This window comes from Canis lupus, chromosome 1 (genome assembly GCF_048164855.1).
Source record: "Canis lupus baileyi chromosome 1, mCanLup2.hap1, whole genome shotgun sequence".
NCBI lineage: Eukaryota > Metazoa > Chordata > Mammalia > Carnivora > Canidae > Canis > Canis lupus.
In genome coordinates, this window is record NC_132838.1 from 66,891,024 (window position 1) to 66,914,715 (window position 23,692).

General features: G+C 40.7%; 1 protein-coding gene and 1 long non-coding RNA gene across 12 annotated transcripts; one reads left to right on the top strand and one right to left on the bottom strand.

Moving 5' to 3' along the window:
* Window positions 1-501: 501 nt before the first annotated feature.
* RNF146 (ring finger protein 146) lies at window positions 502-22,769 on the top strand. 10 transcript variants are annotated; one of them, XM_072833406.1, is made up of 5 exons: window positions 505-615; window positions 1,808-1,938; window positions 11,235-11,339; window positions 16,934-16,963; window positions 21,017-22,769. In XM_072833406.1, the coding sequence occupies exon 5, from the start codon at window positions 21,018-21,020 to the stop codon at window positions 22,092-22,094; it is 1,077 nt and encodes a 358-aa protein (XP_072689507.1). In that variant the 5' UTR covers window positions 505-615; window positions 1,808-1,938; window positions 11,235-11,339; window positions 16,934-16,963; window position 21,017; the 3' UTR covers window positions 22,095-22,769. The 10 variants fall into 10 exon arrangements, with proteins under 10 accessions (XP_072689498.1, XP_072689459.1, XP_072689507.1 ...); XM_072833418.1 differs by having other exon boundaries at window positions 11,240-11,339; XM_072833397.1 differs by lacking the exon at window positions 1,808-1,938 and having other exon boundaries at window positions 502-615.
* Window positions 7,187-12,664, bottom strand: LOC140637224 (uncharacterized). Of its 2 annotated transcripts, none has more exons than XR_012034461.1 (2): window positions 8,584-12,664; window positions 7,187-7,504 (listed from the first exon to the last, which is right to left on the bottom strand). It is a non-coding gene; the product is annotated as an uncharacterized lncRNA (long non-coding RNA). The 2 variants fall into 2 exon arrangements; XR_012034463.1 differs by having other exon boundaries at window positions 7,187-7,579.
* Window positions 22,770-23,692: the final 923 nt, after the last annotated feature.

Here is a 23,692-nt window from a genome sequence, read left to right on the forward strand (position 1 = left end):
ATGCAACAGCACTGCAAGTAAGAAACATGGAGTGTTGGAATATATATGTATATACACTGTTTCAATGCATGCTATTCCCCCTTCCTCATTTTACTATAAATCGAGAAAAAAAACATAGGATTCCGAGGAAGACAAGGCATAGGCCACCGTGCAGCGGGGGCTACTGCCCAGGTTCTGACATTCACAACCGCACCGGTGCAGCCAGAAAAGCCCTTTCTTTAGTCCCAGACCCTCCTGCTCATCAATCCCTTCCTCCAGCTTCCTAAGCTCCAGTCGAAGGAAAACAGGTGCAAAAGGAAATGAAGTTTTGTTTTGTCTTTTTTCCGATCCAATCGCTCGGCCGCCAACAGCGAACGCGGCAGGTGTCAAATGCCCCCGCGTCCAGCGAGGCGCCCCGCGGCGGCGTCGGAGCAGCGCACCTGCCGGCGCAGGCGCGCGGGGAGGGCGGGGCGGGGCCTGGGCGGGGCCTGGGCGGGACCCGGGCTCCACTTCCGGCCCCCGCGGCCCCGCCCCCCGCGGCGCGACGGCGGGTCACGTGACGGCCGCGCGCGTTCCCGGCCGCTGCGGGCTCCGGGGCCGGAGAGGGAGGCCTGCGCGGCGGCGGCCGCCCGAGAGGTGGGAGTCGGGGCGCGGCGCTCGCGGGGCGGGGGGCCGGCCGCTGCGGGCTGCTGGCGGGGCCGAGGCGCGGCGGCGCGCGGTGTCACGGCGGACGGGCCGCGCTGCGGTGGGCCGTGCGCTGCGGGCCTGCGAGGGGCGGCGGCGGCGGCGGGGTCAGGGCCGGGACGTAGGTGGACGCCCTTGGGCCGGCGGGCCGCGGCTCGGGCGCCGGAGGGCCGGGGCCGGGGCCGGCGGAAAGGCTGCGACGGGCGCCGTGGCCCCTGCCCCTGCCCCGGGCGCCGGCCCCGCACTGCCCCCGGCCGGGGTGCGAGAGGCGGCGCCGCGGCCATTACTGCGCAGCCGCTTCCGCCGGGGCCGCCGGAGCCGCCGGAGCCTCCCCTCCCTCCCCTCCCCTCCCGTAGGCGGCGGGGTCGGGCCTCCGCCCGGGGCGTCCTGCTGCTCCCGCGGGGCGGCCTCCCGGGCCTCGGGACGCCGCGCAGCCGGGGCATGCGGTCCCTCGTTGTGTCTGTCTCCGGAGCGTTTTTGGCTGCTTCCTCTCCCCCCCTCCCCTTTCCATCCTCCCCCTTCCTCCCCCATCCTTCCCCCTCCCATCCTCCCCTCTTCCCCATCCTCCCCCCCTCTGTCTCTCCCTCCCCATCTCCTCATCCTCCTCCTCCTCCCCATCCTCCCCCCATCCTCCCCTCTTCGCCATCCTCCCCATCCACCCCCCGTCCTTCCCATCGTCCCCCCTCCCCTCCTCCCCCCATCCCCCCCATCCCCCCCATCCTCCCGAGTGTCCGGGTCTTGCCCAACACCCAGAGCAGCCCCTCAGCCTTGCCCTCCGTGAGACCGCCGCGTCTTCGTGTCTTGGTCCTTGTTTGGGTGATGATGAGCAAAGCTCCGGAGCAGTGGACGCGCCTGCAGCCCCGTGAGCCCCCCCCCCGCCCCCACCCCCCGGGAGGGCGTCCTGGAGGCGGAGGCCGCCGCTTTGTTCTCGGTTGCCTGGGTCGCCCCGCGCCCCCCCCGCCCCCCCCCCCGCCCGTCTGAGCGCGGCTCTGGGCGGTCGCCCGTGTCCCCGCGGGGTCACGCCCCGTCGGGCCCCCACAGCGTTCCCCGGGCCCCACTTGGTCTGTGCCGCTGTTTCTCTGTCCCCAAGCGCCGGTTCAGGGACGCTTTTCAAGTTTCACAAGTACTTAGGTTTCTGTTTCAGGGAGATTTTCTGTGATGTTGGAGCAGTGATGAGTCGGGGGAGGAAGCCAGCCAAGAAATGATGGGAAAAGCCTTGTCTTCAGAGCCTGACGTCTCAGGTGCCCCGGGCACCACCACCCACCCCCACCTCCGGTGTGTGTACTTTTCAGATGGGATGTGAAAGCGTAACACTGGCGTTGAAAGCGCTGTAGGATTACAGACACCGGAGGGCTTAAGACTTTTTGTCTTTTTAGCAAATGACAAGTCTGTGTTTGGACTCCTAAAAAGACCTGAAGTGTGGGACACACGAAGATGACCCCCAGGAGTAACAGGATTTATGATGCTGGCTCTGCCGTTTCCATGACCAACAAATACTGTTTGTCTTGAGTATCCGAGTGCCCTAAAAACACATGAAAATAGGTCAAATAAATCTTTTTTAAAAATATTTTATTTATTCCTGAGAGACACACAGGCAGAGACACAGGCAGAGGGAGAAGCAGACCCCATGCAGGGAGCCCGACGTGGGACTCCATCCCTGAGCCCTGAGCCAGGCCCTGAGCCCCAGGCAGGCGCGAACCGCTGAGCCACACGGGGCTGCCCCAATAAATCTCTTTTTAAAGAGAAAACCAGAAAAGCAAAAGCCAGACTAGAAATAGGCTTTGGATGTGTTTGCTTTAGCCTCGTGTATCTTAAATTGGAACATTTTGTTAAGCCGGCTCTTTGATTTAGAATTTATGTTTCAGATGGGCTGATGTAAGTTGCAGGGAAAATAAAAATCACGGTAAATATTTGAGGGTTTTGTTATTTCCTGGATTTTAAAGACTTGATAGAGTTATAACATCAGGGACACTAGTTTTCCAAATAGCTGGTCTTCAGAAGGAAGAAAAAGGAAATGGCGTTTTTTCTTTTAGGAGACACGTGTCAACGGGTGAAGCATCTTGTTTTCTGTTTCCACCAATTTGAATTGTTAAAAGAATAGGACAGGTTTTTGTTTTTTTTTTGTTTTGTTTTTTAAAGAATCCAGAAATGTTTTGACTTGGTATAGAAGAAAAAGAATAGTATTGGATCTTTTCTTTTCAAAACATTAGTCTGTTTAGAGAATATTGTTTTCTTTTCACAGTACTAGCCTGTTTAGACAATAGTATTTTATGTATTAGGCATTTACTGGCATGAAATGCCTGATACATTGTCAGCTGGATATTTGAATTTTTTTCCCCCCAGTGTCAGTAACAGAGGGTGCTGACCCCTTTTTTCCATTCCCTCACTTGGTTCCTGATTGCGTCTAAGGAATCTGAGTTTGTGAAACATCAGGTTGGATTAGGAGTAATCTTTGTGGGTATGGAAACCATTTTATTAATATTCTCCTATAGCCACTTGTGCTTATTTATGGAATATTTAGTGTTTATGGCTTATTACCTTTTGGATTGATTAAAACATGTTAAATGCCTGTTAATTAAACTATTTAGAATTACAGAAATACAGAATAGGGTGAAATAACTAAGACACGGGAGTTATGACTTGACCAAGGTCACACATATAATTAGCAACTAAGCCTTTCTCATTTACAGTATGGCTACAGTCTATGAAATTTCTGCTTAATCTTATCAGATTAAAAGAGTATTTGTTCACATTCACATTTCATATTTTTTTAAAATAAACTTTTTAAAAAATAAATTGCAAAGGCCACATTTGGTGGTGGGGATGTAAAGGTTTAATGCTTGGATATGAAGATTGTGAAGGTCATAGATTGCCATGCAGTAATTTTTTTTTTTTTTAAGGAAAGTACTTAATAAGGGAAATAATTCTTTAAGATAGTGTAGTTTTGGGGCGCCTTTGCGGCTCAGTCAATTAAGTGTCTGGCTCTTGATCTCAGGTCAGGTGTTGATCTTAGGGTCTTAAGTTAAAGCTCCTACTTAAAAATAAAAATAGTGTGATGTCAGGTATTGGCTCCCATTTAGTTGAAATGAGTTTTAACTGAAAACTTTTCCCAGTGTGACCTGGCTTTCTGTAAGCTGAGTTTTAGCAGGGGATGAGAGGGAAAGCTAAAAATGGAAACATTAGGGCATTTAGTTACCTCTCTCAATTTGTGACTCTTTCTTTAAAAATACTAAGATGTATCTGCTAAATTACACCCCATCTCTCTGTTCCTCCTTTCACTGGTCTTTGCTCTTCCTTCCTTCCTTCCTTCCTTTTTTTTTTTTTTTTTTTTTGAGTTTGTATACCAAAAGTTGGAAAGTTTGAAGTATTTTTGTCACTGCCAGCTTTTATATAGAATATTTCCTGTTTTGTGTATTTTTGAATTTAAAAAGAGTAAAACTATTTTATTAAACATTAGCTGTCAGTAGTTGGATAAATACAGGAAGTCTTCAAATCTTTGTAATGTGATACTTTATTTTATACTTCTCTCTTTAATTAGTTCTTTTAAAAAGAAAATCATTTATCTGAATCTGTCATGTGGGAAAAAAACGATGTTTTTTTTTTATTTGTGACTGACTAGAAAAGTGAAATTGGGGGATCCCTGGGTGGCGCAGCGGTTTGGCGCCTGCCTTTGGCCCAGGGCGCGATCCTGGAGACCCGGGATCGAATCCCACATTGGGCTCCCAGTGCATGGAGCCTGCTTCTCCCTCTGCCTGTGTCTCTGCCTCTCTCTCTCTGTGACTATCATAAATAAAAAAAATTAAAAAAAAAAAAAAAGAAAAGTGAAATTGTAATTAATCCTAGATATTTTCAGAGAAGATAACAGCATATGCAAATAATAGGAGTGTGAATTTGTTGAGTGGTCACAAATTATAAATAGTACAGTATTACTTCATTTTCAGTTATACTGGTTGAGTGGGTAAATGATTTAAATTCACTGACAGTCTCTAAACTCTTTTATATATTTTTAAATTTAGTCTGTCACCCTTTTCCCCCAGAATTAAGAGGCAGAAATATGTAATGTGGTTTTAAATCTTTTCTGTTTTTATGTTAACTTCCTAATAGTCCTTTTCTGTACGAATTTTCACCTAAAGAATCTTAACCCATTCACTAATTGGTATTTGCATATCAAAATATTGTGATAAATTTTACTATAGTAATTCATAAATTATATTGAGTTTGGTATGTAATTTACAAATCATTCATTGCAGTGGGAAGTGTATGTTTTAATTACTTATGTTTGCCAAATTAATTCTGGCTTAGAGTTAGAATTATACTATTCTATCCTAACATCTTTGGTTGAAAGGTGATTCTTTTACCTTCCCCCCCATTAAAAAAAATCTGGTTCCAAATGTAGAAGTTTTCTGAGGACTACTACCCATCACCATTCTGAATATTAGGTGCTATTCCTTGTGTTGTGCCCCCTTGGCCTTAGAATTCTCCAAGATTACAGTGGAGGGATCAGTTTGGCAGAATTGGTATCACTGAAACCAGTCAATTTTGATTAAACACAATATGCACTTTTCTTTTTTATCTGTGCCAGAACAGGTGTGGATAAAGTAACATGGAGTTCATTTTCTTTACTCAGCAATTCTGGTAGTAAGTTATCAGTTTTGTATTTTTAAGAATTGTTAATATGCAAGACATTCTAAACCAGCATTACACAGTATGGTAGCCAGTAGCAACATGGGGCTATTGGGCACTTGATATGTGGCTATTCTGAATTGAGTTGTGCTCTAAATGTAAAAATACACAGTAAGTTTCAAAGTGTACATACGCACGAGAATATAAAATATATTAATAATTTCTTTATATTGAATATTTTGGAAACGGTAATGTTTTAAATACATTGGGTTAAATAACCGTTTTAAATTAATTTTACCTGTTTCCTTTTATTGTTAATGTGGCTAATAGAAAATTTGAAATTATGAATGTGGCTTGCATCATATTTCTGATAAATAATGCTATTCTAGACCTGTTCTCTGAGATACAGTACATTGAAGAAAAGATCTTTTCAAAGAAACACTTGAGTTGGGACACCTGAGTCACTCAGTGGTTGAGCATCTGCCTTCAGCTCAAGGCATGATCCCAGTTCCTGGGATCGAGTCCTGCATCGGGCTCACCACGAGGAGCCTGCTTCTCCCTCTACCTGTGTCTCTGCCTGTCTCTTCTCTGTGTCTCTTATGAATGAATAAAATCTTAAAAAAAAGAAAAGAAAACTTGGGTTTGAATCCCATCTCCCAGTATTGATAGCTTTGTGACATGGGGTTAAATCCTTACGGGTTTGGGTTTCCTCATTTATACAGTGGGTGTAGTCATATCTCACAGGATTGTTTTTGAGGATATCCAGAGCTTCGTGAACTTCTTAGTATGCATATGAACCACCTGGAGATCTGATTCTGTAGGTATGGAATGGGGCTCCAGATTTTTCATTTGTAAGGGACTCCCAGATAAATGCTAATATAGTTGGTTGGGGACACAGTTTACATAGCTAAGATCTAGAATACTGCATACATTTTAGTTTATTTTCCTCCCCCAACCATTATTGCCTATTTAGAATCTACTTTGAAAATTATGCATGGGATATAGGAATTGGAAAAGTCACTGTAGCTTGTAAGATTTATTAAAACTGGTTTTATTCTTGTTTTTTTATCTGTGCATTCTGAGAATTCATTGCCAGTGAACAAAAAAATGATATGCTTGTCAAAATGGCTTGAATCTTATATTTGTAAATGTTATATTTTAAGCTCTTTATTTAAAAAAATGTATTTATTTATTGAGAGAGAGACTCCCAGTGAGTGAATTTGAGCGGAAGGGAGGAGCAGAGGCAGAAGCAAACTCTCCAATAGCAGGGAGCCCAACGAGGGGCTCCATCCCAGGACCCTGAGATCCTGACCTAAGCCTAAGACAGACCCTCAACCAGTTGAGCCACCCAGGCGTCCTTATTTTAAACTCTTTAAAGAAATGATTAAAACGTAGGTATCTTTATATCTTTTGTGACTGGGTGCCTTATTCTCAGAACTCAGATGTTGTGTTATGTTGAATAAATATTTCAATATTTTCTCTCAACAGTTACTTTAGAAAGTTTTCCCTTCAAGAACTATCACTTCAAGTCAACAACTGATTGGCAGTTTACTAGCCACTTAGAGATAAAAGACAATCTTTATCTTTAGGAGGTTCATGGTTTAATGGAACAATAAAAAGCAGACAATTTCAGTGTATGAAGTTCAGCAATAGAAAAATGTACAAAATTGAGTGGAGGGAATGATTTTTGAGAGATAGTCACAGAAAGTGCTAGTACAGTAGCATTCATAAGCTGTAAAAGAGCTAGTTTATACCAGCAGGAGGAAGTTCAGAACTACAGAGGGGGTTAGAGAACTATGAATCATTTGGTATAACTAGATTCTTAATCTGAGAGTGGTGGTGGGAGGTAAGACTAGAGAGAGATTTAGGTTTCAGGTCATTAAAGCCTTCAGATGCTGTCCTTAGGAGCTTCCTTTATTGTATAGGCTGGAGAACCAGTATGGGGCTTTTTGTATGGGAGTCCCGTCTTGCTTTTGTAGTATTCACTCAGGCTCAGTGAATAAATTTGAGGGGTGTTCCTGAGGCAAGATAATCAGACTGAACAGTAGTTCGGGTGGGATGATGATACATGTCTAAACTAGGACATTCGCCGTGGCTAGCGAGTAGATTCCAAAGATGATAAAAATTGACAGAACTTGATTGGAGAAAGGATGAGAAAAATGATTTTCTGTTTTTCTCCATCTGCATTCCTTGATTAAGCACGGAAGCTGAGATGCCCCTGCAAGATTCACACAGACGTGGGGGTTTGTGGAGAACACGTAGATGAGAGACAGATGTGAGAGAGCCAAGTATTCTGTTAAGCAGAAAGTTAAAATGGTGAGCTCCACGTGGAGTAGGAGAAGAAAGGAGACTGGGAACTGGATAAAGAAAAGGAGGCCGTCAAGAAACTGGAGGGCCTCGTAAAACCAAAGAGCAGGTGTGGGAATGAGTAAGTGTGGAAGGACCAGAGCTTGGATCTGAGAGTGAGATTAAAATGACAGAGGCGGCAGTGCAGGTGGCCTCGAGCTGCAAATGTACACATCGTGTTTTGTTGCTGGAGGGACGGGGGTGAAGTTCACTGAATTTAGGATTTTAGGAGTTGAAAACGGGGAACGGTGTTTCTCAAATTAGATTCCGTGGACTACCTGTGTCACTATCACTTGAGGCGCGATTCCTGGGCTTAACGCTCGTCCGTGTCTCCAGCCTCGAAGCTCCAGGATTAGGGCCTGAGAGTGTGTATCTCGGATGAGCAACCTCAGTGGGGCAAGTTTAGGAACCTCTGAGTTAGGAGTCGGGTGGGTCATATTTAAATCGGCTCATGGTGATGTGTCAGGAGTTGGGATGGAGAGGATGATGAACAGTGAAAGTGCAGTGCCTGCCCGACAGGGGTTAAACCAGAAGAGCTGTAGGGGTTCGGTGCGGGCAATGGTGAGCCTTCTAGGAAATACGGGTTAACAGTCATGGTGACCGTAGTGTTTCCTCTTGTCCTGTGTGTGGGGATGGGCAGTTTCTGTTTTGACAGGCCTGCAGGAGAGAAACCAGCCAGTCTCCTGTGCTTTTGTGTAGGCACCTCAAGGGTCAAGTGAAAGGGTTTGGGGGTGTGGGGGTGTAGCCGGACCATGGAATTCACATGGTGTGAAGAGTAAGTTTCCAAAGTCTGAATAACAAAAAGGTGATTTAGAAACTTTTTTAGTCAGTTACTTTTGAAAATCCTCTGGTACTGAAACAGGATTTTCTGTTCTGTGAAACACTTAGCGGGATAAGCTGGCTTGTATTCCATCTCACCGGGAAAAGTTTCTATTAAAGATAAATACTTACCGTCAAACACTAACCCCCTGTACCGGGGGAGCACGTGGACCTGGAGGAAGGCACCTTCTGTCTTGCTGTTCCGTGAGGCTTACGGTCTCGGTCTCGAGTCGCCCCGCGTGCTTGGTTCTGAGTTCTGTGCCGGGTGATCCGCTCCTGCGCTGGGCGTCGCCAAGTGGAGGAGAGGAGATCGAGAGAGAAGAAAGAGGATTCATAGCCGAGATGATGTTTTGGTTGGTGCTCCTGGATTCCCCGGATAAGAGGCATCTTGAGAAAAATTTGGCTTAATGATCAAATTTGGCTTAATGATCGTAAACTTAGCTGTACCTGCAAGCAGTAGGAGGCCCTAACCAAGGTGATGGCCTGGTCTCCTCACAAACCAGGCCCCCGTAGAAAGGCAGTGGCTATGGAGTACATTCCGTGTGGGCTGCTGTGTCTGTAGAGAACTTGTTTCACTTTAAAAACATTTTGGGATTGTGGTCAAATTAACATAAAATTCACCATGTTAACCATTTTTAAATGTACAATTCAGTGTCATTAATTACATTTACAGTGTTGTGCAAGCATCATCACTGTATTTCCGCAACTACTACACCATTTTAAACAGAAATTCTGTATCCATTAAGCAATAACTCTGCTCATCTCCCTAGCCCCTGGTAACTTACCAACTTTCCGACTCTGAACTTGCCTATTTTCATTATTTCATATAAGTGGAATCATAACATTTGTCCTTTTGTGTCTGGCTTTTTTTTTTTTTTTTCTGTAATACTTTCAAGGCTCATCCAGGTTGTAGTATGTATTAGAATTTCATTTTTTTTTCTATGGCTGAATAATATCCCATTGTATTTATATTCCACATTTTGTATATCTGTTCTTCTGTTGGTGGGTACTTGGATTGTGTCCACCGTTTGACTTTTGTGAATAATTCTGCACTGAACATTGGTGTACAAGTATCTCTTTCAGTCCTTATTTTCAGTTCTTTTGGGTATATACCCGGAAATGGAATTGCTGGATAATATGGTGTTTTTATTTAGATTTTTTGAGGAACACCAAACTCCACAGTGGCTGCAGTAGTTTTATTAATATCAACAGTGTACAAGAGTTCCAGTTTTTCCACGTTCTTCCCAATGCTTACTATTTTCCTTTTTTTTTTTTTTTTAATTATAGCCATCCTAATAGATGTGAAGGACAATTCTTGTGATTTTGATTTACATTTCCCTAATTACATACAATGTTGAGCATTTTTTTTCATGTATTTATTGGCAATTTCTACATCTTCTTTGAAGAAATGTCTACTCAAGTTTTTTGTCCATTAAAAATTTTTTTTTGTCTTTTTGTTGTTGGGTTGTAGGCATTCCTTTATATACTGTGGATATTAAACCCTTCTCAGTATATGATTTGTAAAGATTCTCTCCCGTTGTATAGTTTTTGACTTTTAGCTTGCTTGACAATGTCTTTTGATGCCCAAAAGTTTTACTTTTGATGGAGTCCACAATTTGTTTTTTCTTTTATTACCCATTCTTCTGGTGTCATTCATATCTAGGAATCTATTGCCAAACCCAGCGTCATGTGTTTATAACCCTCTGTTTTCTTCTAGTGGTCATATGGCTTTACCTCTTACATTCAGATTGTTGGTCTGTCTTGAGTTAATTTCTGTATATGGTGTGAACTGGAGATCCAACTTCATTCTTTTGCATGTGGCAGTTCACTTGTCCTAGCATTTGTTAAGGAAACTGTTCTTTCTCCCATTGAATGGCACCTCTTTTTAAAATCAGTATAGGTTTATTTCTGGACTGTCTCTTCTATTGGTGTATTTGCCTATTCTTAGGCCAGTACCACGTTGACTTGATTATTGTAGCTTTGTATTAAGTTTTGAAATTGGGATGTATGAGTTCTCCAACTCTGTTCTTTTTCAAGATTGTTTTGGATTATTTTAAGGTCCCACAATTTCAGATGAATTTGAGGATTGGCTTTTCCATTTCCGCAGAAAAGGCTATTGGAATTTTCATAAGAATTATGTTGAATCTATAGATTACTTTGGCTAGTATTGTCATCTTCAGTCTTCCAATCCATGAACAGTTGTTTTTCCATTTAATTGGCTCTCTTGATTTCTTTTTGCAGTGTTTTATAGTTTTCAGTGTGCAAAGTCTTTCCCCTCCTTGGTTAAGTTGATTCCTAAGCATTTTATTCTTTTTAGATGCTGTTATAAATGGAATTTTTGAGCATTCTCTAAAATGGTTTCTTGATTTCCTTTTTCAATTGTTGACTGCTGGATACAGAAACACGTCTGACTTGTACATTGAATTTGTAACCTACAACTGTGCTGAATTTGTTTACTAACTCTAGTAGTTTTCTTAGGGGTTCTTTAGATTTTATAGAAAATAGAGACAGTTTTACTATCTCTGCAAATAGAGATAATTCTACTTCTTCATTACCTTTTTGTATGCCTTTCATATCTTTTTCTAGTCTAATTACTTCAGCCAGCAATTCCAGTACTGTGTGAAATAGCAGTGGTGAAAGCAGGTATCCTTGTCTTGAAGTTTTGTCATTTTTAAGATTAAAAATTTGCCACTGAATTTCATTAAATGAGAGGATCATACATAATTGACTAACTTTATTGATCTTAAAGTCTATAGAAGTTGATGAAATAATTTCTTTTGCAGCACAGAATGAACCAGCAGTGGAAGACAAAATACTGCACGCTATTTGACTGCTGGTGAAGATGATCTTTTTTTGTGACAGACAACTGTGGGATCTGTAATAGAAATGTAAGTATGGCATCATGATTTGTCCCAAAGAGGCAGCAAATTAAATGGACTAATGAAATGCAGTAAACCAAGTATATGTTATATTTAGTTCTAATTACACAAAATGAGCATTTTTATATTGAGTTTTAGATGTTTATTGAGTTTAATTTTATTCATGTTAAATTATTGTTAATGTAGATATTCAGGAATCTTATCAGGAAAAATTTCTGTAAAAGTGAATGAAACTGAAGACAAAAGAATTTGCTCAGAGAAGGCTAAAAAACTGGAAAGATCTCCAGATCGTCTAGGTTCTTTATCTTTACATAATAATTTACTTAAAAGCCAAACTAGGAAAAAAAAAAAAAAAAAAAGCCAAACTAGGCAGACAATGTCGGCTGTTATAAATAAGAGGGACTTAACGGCTATAAAACACTAGTTATTAAAAGCTTATTTCACTAAATTAAAGTTTTTTTTAAACTTATTGATTTTTTTAAAATAAAGATTTATTTAGAGAGTGCAGGGGAGGAAGGAGCAGAGAGAAGGGGAGAGAGTCTTAAGCAGACTCTGTGCTGCCCACTGCATGCAGAGCCTGATGGGGAGCTTGATCCCACAATCCTAAGATCACAACCTGAGCTGAACCAAGAATCGGACGCTTAACCAACTGCACCACCCACACGTCCCTAAATTAATGGATTTTTAAAGAAAATTTAATATATGATTGCATTTTAATTAATCTGAATTTACTCTAGCCCCCAGTTTTACTAGTTGTGTTTTCCTATCACAAAAATCCTAGTTTTTGTGAAATAAGCTTTAAAATATTGCATTACCTTGATCATGCCCATATTGTATGTCATTCTAGTCTTGAACATTTTTACATGATGAACATCGTATTTCTATCTTCCAAGTTAATATGAATATTATCCAACTTGCTGTCACTCATGAAAAATGCAGTGAACATTTTACTGACTTTCATAGTTTTGGTGATTACCATGTTTGAAATAACTGGACTAGAGAGTGATCCTGTAGATACTATTTTACATATAACTATTGTTATCTACTTTTCAAAATGATGCTTTGCTTATATATTAAAAGTATGGCAATATCATTCTCAGTTTTGAGAATTTGATAAAAGAAAAATGAAACCGATAAGCAGTTTTCTTTAAAATTAGGGTAAATATGTCTTATTTAATCTTGTTCATATATCATTTGTCTATATACATACATATTTTTTAATCCTGTAGCTTAAATATTATAGGTGCTGGCTGTCAAGGAACTAGACTATGGTCTAGGAAGTGGGACATAATTATTAAACAGTGGAAGAAATGTCATATTGAGGTAACCATAAAATGCTTTTGGAACTGAGAGAATTTAGCCCATCTGAAGGGTTCAGAGTGAGAAAAACTTTTAGGTTGGTCTTAAAGAATAAATAGAATTTTAACAAGCTGAGAAAATTAGGAAGTATTTTTCAAGCCAAGGGAATGAGGGAGGGGCACAGTTGTCTAAGTATCAGGGCATCTTAGGGGAGTCAGGGAGCAATCCATGTGGCAAGGAGGGTAGGGAGAAAGAGACTTCAAAGTTAGTGAAGGGAGTGTTTGTTTCATACCTACTATATTGCTAGGCACTACTAGATATTTGATTTGGATTATTGAATTTAATCACTGAAAAATGGCAATAGCTCATTGACTGGTGAAGAAACAGAATTAAGAGAGATGAAGTCATTTTACTTAGGTCAGTGTTTTCCAAATTTCTCTGAGCATAATTCTCTGGGGCACTTGTTAAAAACACTGATTTTTTAGACTGTAACACAGATGTGTGCAGATTTCCAGGGTAGAACTGACTAGCTAATACTTACTTTTGGAGAAGTTTGGGAAATGCTCTTCTGGGTCAGTGTGGTAAGAATAAATGATGGAGCTAGTATTTTAGCTAAGTCTTGTTTACCCTAAAGGCCAGTCAGTGTAACTGAAAGCCGGTACTTTAGGGATGTGGATTAGATAATGCAGGCAGTAGAAAACTGTTGAAGTTTGGAGAGAAGACTAATTAGACATGATTGAACTGAGAAAAGATGAGGCGGAGAAAGGACTGAAGTCAGGGAGGCCACTTGGGAGGTTAGTATTTGTACAGGAGTATGTCTGAGAAGCCAGAATTGGGGTTACAGGCTTTGCTAATGAAGGGGACATAGTCTAAAGAAGTTTTTGTCAGGGAAAAGAGAAGTGGCCAAGGAATAAGGGATCATCAAGGATGGCTCTAAATTTTATGCAAGATCAAAAACAAAGGAAGAGGATGCAGATTTAGGAGAGCAGAGAATTTTGGCTTTAGTCCTGTTTGATTTCAGGTCCTTGAAAAATATTGAAGTAAATTCTTTGAATACAGATTGGAAATACAGTTCACATGGCTCTGGAGATTAGATTTTGGGAGTCATGGCAGCATGTGTATTATTTTGAAATACTCAGTAGATTGTCTAGACATAGAATGTAGTGTGAAAATAGGGCCACACACAGAGCCTTTGTGAAGAATACTAGTACTTAGCTAGAGAAAAGAGAAAACAATGAAATAGGAGAATTGGGAGAATGTACCATCATAGAAATGAATAGTATAAAGTTTTAGAAAAAGAGTTGGTGATCATAGTATTCAGTACAATGGGATCAAATATATTGAGACTGAAAGAAACCATTAGATTAATTATGGTAGTTGACTTTGTAATTTAAGGGTAGGGAATATTATCCAAAATCTTGAGGGAATTGGAATGGTACTAACACCAAAAATTGAGGGTTTAGCTTTCAAAACAATCTTAGAGTGCCCTGTCCTGAGCGAAGAGGAATAATGATAGGTAGAGTGAAGATAAAGATAAATTTCAATGGTTCATTCTTACCTAATTTCTTAATGACAAAGTAGTCCAGGATATCTCTAAACTAAGAAGTTGGAGAAGATGGGTAATAGTCTCTGGGGGAAATACGAAAAGAAAGTTGTCTTGAAAAAAAAATTGTCTTAACTGGGTAAAAAGTTGTCAGTAGGAGGCTTGATAGTCTCTAGCATGTCAAAATAGCTAATTATACGTGGTGCTCACAATTTTTGCACCATACATTTCACTATAAAAGTAGAAATTTTCATGAGTTTAATAGTTAACTTTTGTTAAGTCCTCTCCTTACTTGACTCTTCTTTTTTTGTAAATGTCTCCCTTGCAGCTTTTGTGATGGTGATGGTCTCTTTATTCTCCTTGTCTCTCTGACCACTTCTTAACATCTTTTGTAGGCTCTTTTGCCTCATTAGTAAATATTGGAATAATCCAAGGTTCTGTGGTTGGCCCTGTCTGCTTTCTCTACAGGTTTAATTTCAGTGTTCATTTACTTTCATGTCTCCAAGAACCATATATTGGTGACTCATCAGACTTTTTTCAGCTTAGATTTCTTCAGAATACCAGTCTTCATCTGGAGACTACCTATCTTCATCTGGTGACCTTATAAATATCTCAGTCTTTATGTCTGAAACAGAATGCTCCTCAGATTCTTTTCTTTGTTTTCTTTTTAAGATTTTATTTATTCATTCATGAGAGACACAGAGACACAGGCAGAGGGAGAAGCAGGCTCCTCACAGGGAGCCAGATGTGGGACTTGATCCCGGGACCCCAGGATCACCCCTGAGCCAAAGGCAGATGCTCAGCTGCTGAGCCCCCCCACGTCTCTCAGATTCTGAATCTTGATGGGTGTGCCACCATTGATCAGTAAACAAATGCTTTGTTTCGTTTCCTCAGTATTTCTTATATTCGTTTGTCGAAACCTTACATCTACACCCTCCCTCCCATTATCTTCTGCCTAGATTACTAGAAGTCCTAGTTTCCTTCCTGCCCCATGCCCTTCTTCCTCCCGACCACTGTCCAAATGATTTTGATAAACTACTAAGCCTAGAATCACTTCACAGCATAAAACCTTTCAGTGAATTCCTGTTGCCTATGTAAGAGTTCATTTGTTGACCAGCTTCATAGAGACCCTGAACCCTTTGAAATTATATGTAACATTTCATCAAATTCTTCTTAATAATGCTGTGATGTAAACATGTTGAAGAACCTTTGGTATTCAGAATAAATGTTTAAGCTTATTAAGATAACGTAATGTACCAGGTCTTCGCAGCACTTCCTCTTGCATGGTATATTTCATCCACTCAAAATACATCTGTCCCCTTTCCTTGTTGGTCACCATTCTTTCCTTTTGTGCTGCCTGGTACCTGTTTCCTTATCATAAAACCAGTGAGAAATGCACGTGTCCACTAACTTCTCAGCCCCTGCACTTTGGTAGCAAGTAGTAGTATGCATCTCCTTCCTAGTACCATGGGAGATGCTCAGATAGGTCATCTGTTCAGAATTGAAAGGGAATACACAGAAGGACTGGAAGTGACAGAGAACCCCCGAGGGTCGTGGTAGAAACTCATTCCTTTATCAGTCTGTGAAGTTTCTTAGTAACTTGATGGCGGTGCTTATGTTTGTGTAGCCGTAATTATCTGGGGGCATTCAGTAGCCGCTGAGAGTGCAGACTCTAAAGTCAGACCATCTGGATTTGAAATTTAGATTTGGAGCTGGCTCAGTCACTTATGAACTGTGTGACTTTGGGCCTATCACCTGAGCTTTCTTTACAGTTTTCTAATCTGTAAAACAAGGAAAATTATAGACCCATTTTATAGGGTAATGTGAAGATTAGAAATAAAGTACTTCAGTGTCTGGCACATTTTACACAATAAATGTTGTATTTATAATTAATGTAATAAAAAAAATGCATCAACAAACACCAGTAGAGATTAAATACCCACCATTTGCAAGACAGTGTACAATATGAAAAGCTAAGAATTTTGTCTTAAGGACTTCGGTCATTGTTTAAATTTGAAAGCTGTATTTTTAACTTGTATTAAACTTCAAACTCTTTATATTCCAGCAGAGCTAATAATTTGAGGAATTTTTTTTTTTTAATAGTCAAAGTTTTGAGAAGGAAGATGACATGTTTTTCTGATAGGTCTACACTTAACAAAAAGTGGTGTGTTAACTTACTCTTTGTTCTCTTTTTGATGTTTGTAATTGTATTCTGAGCCCAGAATGTTAAAAACCTGATTTGTGATATCTGGAATTTTTAGCACTGGCTATAAAGTTCTTCAGTACTATGTATGCTAAAGACCTTTTTCATTTATAGTAATTTTATCTTTCTTTTGGTAAGATGTCTTCAAGAGTAGTAACAAATCTGAGTACTTAGAGATTGCCACTAACTCTACCCATATAGCTCTATATTTTTGTCTTGAAAAGAAGGCTTATGTATTTGTCTTCCACAAATAATATACAACATACTTTCCTTATGGGAAGAAGAATGGAACTTTTGCTTAGAAGTTATATCACATTAACAATTCAATTAGTAAAAAAAAAAATGTCTGAAATGGAAAGATTTGAAATGAGAAATGTTTACTATGTTCTTCAGAGTTGAGCTAACAAATTTCTACATATGAAATCATTCTTAGTTTATTTAACCAGCAAATAAATTCTGTTTTCCAGAACAACCTCTGGAGTTTCCAAAGACATTTATTAGTTAGGGAACGCCTCTCTTTGACTGGCATTAACTCTTTTTCTGATCCTTTCTCTACAGAAAGAAGACAGGCATCTCTTATTCATATTGGTATGTTCCTCTGCACACATTTAGCCTCCAACCTACTTGACGGTCATTGAAGCTGCGTGAAACAGACTTTGTAGGGTAGATTAAAATGGCAAGAAATATAATGTTGAAGTGTATCTTATAGGAAGGGTAGTAGTTTGGGTTGCTTTGTGTTTATCTTGTTATATCATCTTAGTTTTGTCCATTGTAGGTGCCTCATCTAGAATTGTGTAAGAAGAGTTTACTGAGTTTTACTCCTCATTTCTTGGTTGGTGATAAAGTATACTTGGCAAATAATCAATTTACAATTTGCTATGGCAGATTGATAGTTGAAAGTGCTTCAGAGAAAACAATGAAGCTTTAGCTGTCTAGTGTCTGGTTTTGATGAAGTTTATCCAACTTGTATCCTTCATTTTAATGAGGGAACCGTAATACCTGCCCAGACAGTTGTTTTGACTTTCTGAGTGTGTTGCTTTTCCAGTTCATGCCTTCCTCTGGGATGGTTATAATTGATTTTTTTTTTTTTTTTTTTTTTTTTAGTCTAAAGTTATGTTTAGGTTTATTCATTTATGCAAGAGTTGTAAGATATTGATCATATTAAGCAAGGTAGAAATAATGTTTTTAGGTTGAAAACTTTTTTTGTTAGATAAGCTAAATTATCTAATGGAAAATTGACTTTTGGGGTCAGTTTTACCTAAATACAAGGTTTGGGATTATGTTGTTTTCAAGTATGGCATTCATCCAAGTTACACGTTGGATATTTCACATTTTACAAGGCTTTTATTTTTCTTTTTAAAACTATGGGCCTGTCCTTTACCCAGAAGTTACCTAGATAGTTTAGTTTAAGACGTGTACTTATGTATAAGACATCACTGCGTTTTTTTTCCCCTAAGTAGTGATGAGCATTAGCCCCTCTCCATTTCGTCTTATCAGTAGAATCAGAATGGATGGATGGCTTTCTTATTTTCATCTTCTTAATTAGGACTTTAAATACAGAAATTGAAAAGGATGTAAGAATATTACTTACTACTTGTTCTCCCATTCAATAGCTGATTTTAGTTCTTTCTGTTATCAAAATGTTTAAAGCTATACTGAGGTTTAAAAATGTAGCAATAAAAAAAAATGTAGCACTAGAACCTGATGAATTAAAAGAGGCTTCCAGGGACCCCTGGGTGGCTCAGCGGTTGAGTGTCTGCCTTCCGCTCAGGGTGTGATCCTGGGGATCTCAGGATCGAGTCCCACGTCAGGCTCCCCGCATGGAGCCTGCTTCTCCCTCTGCCCGTGTCTCTGCCTCTCTCTCTGGGTTTCTCATGAATAAAGAAATAAATTTTTTTTTTAAAGGCCTTCCAATATAGTTTAAATAGGTTGGTGGCGTCATAAACCAGTTGAGAAGCAAGCACTCTCACTTGTAACTTAGGTTAAGTTACAGAATCTTTGAAGGCAAGGGTTTATCTCAAAATACTTTGAAGCTCCTGTAAGTGCCTATCACGTATGAAGAGTTCCTATCTGGTAGAAATTGCCATAAGTTGGGAAAAAAGTTGTACTTTACCAGTTTATGTAACCCAGAATTTCTAGTAAAGGAGTTGATTGGAAATGGAATTAAAGGTTGAAAAAAAGAGTTTGGAAATTAAAAATTAAGTATTTGCTAGTGATGAGTTCTTTCCACTGAGACCGTGTGCCGCTTCCTTTTCTAGGTAAGTACTGCCTTTTTAAAACTCTGGCGTCATTTTCAGCCTTGCCTGTTGAGGAGCCAAGGACACAGTAAAAGCAGTAAGAGAATAGGTGGTTGGGCTGGGTGTGCTGTGATGAAAGCCTAAGAACATTGTTTTGCAAGTTTTGATGAACATGACTTTTTAACTGACTACCTCTTTTGTCACCACTGTGCCCATGTTTGAATGTTTGAATGTTTGTATTCCTTGTTTAAAACAGTGGAATCAGCTGGTGAGAGAGAGAGATGGTCATTCATTTTAAGCAGCAGTTAATTAAAAAAAGATTAATTAATTAATGGTTGCCAGTCTCTGTGAGACCTTCACCTCTGTTTCTCAGTCATTACTTATCACTGGTGCACTCCCTCTATCATTTTCTCCCCTTTTAATATGTCTGTGGTTACTTAGGGCTATGGGATAAAGTCAAATCAGATGCTGTTTTAGCAGGCTGCAGAAAGACTCATTGTTTGGCTTCTGATTCCCTTTATCACTTCGCCTCTTGCTGTTCCATTGCTTATTTGACTCCGTGCCGTGTATATGTCTCTGTCTTCAGTCTCTTCCACTCCCCAGGCACCTCTGCACCCTGTACTTTCTAGCCTGTGTCCGTCTTCCCATCTCTCATTATTATTTTTTAATAAGTATCCTAACACAGTAGGGCAGGAATTAGGCCATATTGTGATGATATGCTTGCTTGCCTCTGTGTTTCCTTATTTAACAAAGTAGGTGTGTCTCTTTAGATCCATCAATGCTCAGTGTTGTATGTGGACTATAGTAGTTTTTAAATAAGTGTTCATTCTCAGTAAGGCAGGAATTAACAAATTTCATGTCAGTGTTTAAGCCCAATACCATCCAGTTTGACAAATCTTGTCCTTGTGCTTCAAGGCATCTTCAGTATTCATGTCATGTTTCTCCTTTGTTTTTACGTGATTGTAACATTGTGGAGAGGTAGTGATTACAAAGTGTTTTCATTTAGTGTTTTTTTGTTTTATTTTGTTTTGCGGGGGGTGGGGTGTGCACTTTGGCTCTTCTCCCCTAAGTTTCATAAACTGATTTGTAGGTAAGGAAATTTAGACTGGGTTTAACGGAGTGCTGAAGAGTAGGGGAGGGAGACTGGGGCTTTTAGGTATCTTCTCTAGTAGCGGTTTCCTTGTGGAATAGCTGCCTTATTTCGCGTGACCCTCTCCCTTGGCCGCCTGCAGTTACCACGCCCGCCCTCACTGTGCCTTCAGGGCCCGTCTCTAAGTGCACAGACAGAAGGCTTAGGCATTCCCAGATAGGTACAAGTAAATGCTTTACAAAAAAGTTTTATCAGACAGTTTAACATTAACATTTAAAGTAAAATAAAACTCAAAACGCCTATTTTATATGATGTATTCTTCGTTGAAAAACATGTTCATTTTCTTAGCCAGTTTTGCGTGTTCCGTCGCTGGCAGGTCTTGTACGGGAATACAGAGATGAGCCAAGTGGCCTGTTTCTTGCCTTTACCAGGCTTATGGGGAACACTGGCTTGAACAAAATAAATTCACACATAAATGTAACACTGCGATTCTGATAAGTGCTAGGAGTGAGAAGTACATGATAGGAAGTTTAAAAAAAAAAAAAAAAAAAAGAGTAATTTGACCTAGTCATGGAGACTTCTCCAGAAGGATATAAAACGGGTAGTCGTTTGTCCATGGGGGATATGGGAGACAGGAAGTGAAGTGTTCATATAGAGAAAACCTATTGGAGGGAGTGGCCAGTGTGGATGGAAGCCTGATCAAGGGAAGGTCTGGTGGGGATGAGGCTGGTATGGGGGCTGAGGAGCGGGACCACTGCAGGACACAAACATCCTGGTCTTTATCCTGAAATCAACTTTTTAAGCAGGAGGTAAGACTGGAACAATTTAAAAGGCATATTCAGGCATTTAATGAACACTGTTTACTGGATGGCTAGGGCAGAGATGGACAGTAGATGGATTCAGGAGAGTGGGATCACATTGGTAAGACCTGCTGATGTTTTGGATGTGAGGAGTAGGGGAAGGGCAGTGTCAGTGATGGATTTCAAATGGCTTGAAAGAGCAGATGGATAATGTTATCCCTGGGGGTGGGGAGCTTTTAGGGAGTAAATAAGGAGGAAACAGATCATGAGTTTATTTTTGGCTTAACATTTGTGCTTCTCATTGCTCCCCACAAGTAAAAATTCATGACAGAAAAAAATCAAAGATTTTTCTGCACAAGTTAAATTCTTTTTCTTTTTTGTTTTCCCATTTTCCAGTGTGTAGCACACATATACAGTAGGTGCTTAATAAGTGTTTTCTGAATTGTTGAATTAAGAAATTGGAAGAGTTGAAACGCAGTTTTAATGTTACGTGTATCTGCTCTCCTTTTCTTAGGATGGCTGGCTGTGGTGAAGTTGATCACTCGATAAACATGCTTCCTACGAACAGGAAAGCGAATGAGTCCTGTTCTAACACTGCGCCTTCGCTCACTGTCCCCGAATGTGCCATTTGCCTGCAGACCTGCGTCCACCCCGTCAGTCTCCCGTGTAAGCATGTGTTCTGCTATCTGTGTGTAAAGGGAGCTTCATGGCTTGGAAAGCGATGTGCCCTGTGTCGACAAGAAATTCCTGAAGATTTCCTTGACAAGCCAACCTTACTGTCCCCAGAAGAACTCAAGGCAGCAAGTCGAGGAAACGGTGAATATGCGTGGTATTACGAAGGAAGAAATGGGTGGTGGCAGTATGACGAGCGCACTAGTAGAGAGTTGGAAGATGCTTTTTCCAAAGGTAAAAAGAGCACTGAAATGTTAATTGCTGGGTTTCTGTATGTTGCTGATCTTGAAAATATGGTTCAATACAGGAGAAATGAGCACGGACGTCGCAGGAAGATTAAGCGGGATATAATAGATATACCAAAGAAGGGAGTAGCTGGACTTAGGCTGGACTGTGACTCCAGCACGGTCAACCTAGCGAGAGAGAGCTCTGCCGACGGAGCGGACAGCGTGCCAGCGCAGAGTGGAGCTTCCGTTCAGCCCCTGGCGTCTTCTGCGAGGCCCCCAGCATCGGTGGATGGTCCCTTAACAAGCCCTGCCACGCCGTCCCCGGATGCGAGCACTTCTCTGGAAGACTCTTTTGCTCATTTGCACCTCGGTGGAGACAGCATAGCTGAAAGGAGTCACAGGGGGGAAGGAGAAGAGGATCACGAGTCGCCGTCCTCGGGCAGGGTCCCCGCACCAGACACCTCCGTGGAGGAGACCGAGTCCGATGCCAGTAGTGAAAGCGAGGAAGTACCTGCGCTTGGTGCACAGCACTCCTTGACCCACCAGAGACTTTTGGTTCCTAGTGTAAACCAGACAGTATCTGATAGATCAGATCGATCGGGGACTGATCGACCAGTCGCAGGGGGTGGAACAGTGAATGCTGGTGTCCGGTCTAGAAGACCTGATGGCCAGTGCACAGTAACTGAAGTTTAAATACGACAGTCTTCAGCTCCAGGCTCAAAGTTAAGGCAGCGCTCTGTAAATTTCTGCCCACGTAACATACTCGTCCCTGGTAGTGCGTTGTTGGGAGCTGGGGGGGGAAGGGGTGTGGGGAGGACAGACCTGTAATTAAAATGTCTAACGTGTCTCTGTTGAGGAATTTATTTAATATAAGGAACTTGGCGTTAATAGTTGAGAGCTGTTTAGTAATAACCCAGTTTTCTTGAGGTCTGTTTATTTTATAGTTTTTAAAAGTTTCTTCAGTTCCTTTGGCCAGCGTGTGTGTATTATCTGTGCATTAACAGTCCTCATCTGACTCTTGCATTGTGTCTTACTTTTCTGCATGGATTGACGTAAAACCATTACTAAAATCTGGCACCTCTGAGGTGTCTGGTATCGGTATGAGCAGGAAGCTTAATGTGAGAATAGATGTGAATTCGGGATTTTAAAATAGATGAATAACAACTATTAAATAGTAAAGTTACCGAAATGGAAGTGTAAAGAAAACAGCTAATAACTCCTGTTTCAGAATCTTGTCTGTAACATACTCCATGGCATTTCCCATAGGCTCTGCTGTCTGGTCCTTGTAGTTTGAGGTTTCTCTTGACCTGCATTTTTCTTTTTGATTACAGAATTTATAATTTAATAAATACTAGAGTTTACCAAAAATAACTTGTCCGTTGTCTGAGTGTGGAAAGAAGATGAAAACATTTTGACATTTGTGGCCAAAGGTCAGTAACCAGGTGGTGATTTGAATCGGTTGTGCTCAGCTTATTCAGCTGCTCAGAAGCTTGGTTTTTTAACCGACTCCACAAGCAATTGCGTGCAATAAATACGTATGGAAGTAAACCTAACGCTCGGGGGACCTAGACGTCTGACGTAACTGGTAACAGGCACCACGCACCCTGTAGACTGTCATTGCCGGCCACCATTAGTGGCTTGACGCTAATGAATCCAACGGTAGGTTTATTTATAAACAGCATTAGTAGACACAAACTTAAAACGTAAAATCTGTGGCAAAATAAGTCTTGGATTAACTTGGTGATCCCGAATTTGGTTCCGAAAAATGGTAATGTTTGTCTTAATATAGTTTAACTCAAAACCGTAGGATTGTGTTGAAGCGTATGCAGGTTATTTTTAATGTTTTTCAAATGTGAATTAAATGTTACCATAGCAAATACAAACTGTCACTACTTTGAAACTAGCTTTTATCTCTTGTTGTAATAGGTTAGAGTTGGGAGTTAAGTCTTACTTTGATGTTCTTTAAAGCCTGTATTACAGAGATGATCATAAAAGTGTCAGTTGTGCATTTGTATTAAGTCTGCTTTCAAAATATAGCTAGTTCTAAAAAAGAAAGCTGTTTTTCAGAAAAAAAAATAGAAATCTGCTATATAATGCAAATGTATGTTCTAGGATGCTTCAGGAGTGCCTTTAAAATCTGAGGAAGTTTTGATGTAAAGCTAAATTGTTACTACATAAGCAGTAGTATTTTTACTAGTAGTTTGGAAATCCCAGGGCATATACATCCTGGCAAATTTTATAGTCCGTAGACTTCCCACAAGATGGATATTGTTTAGTACGTGATTATTTTT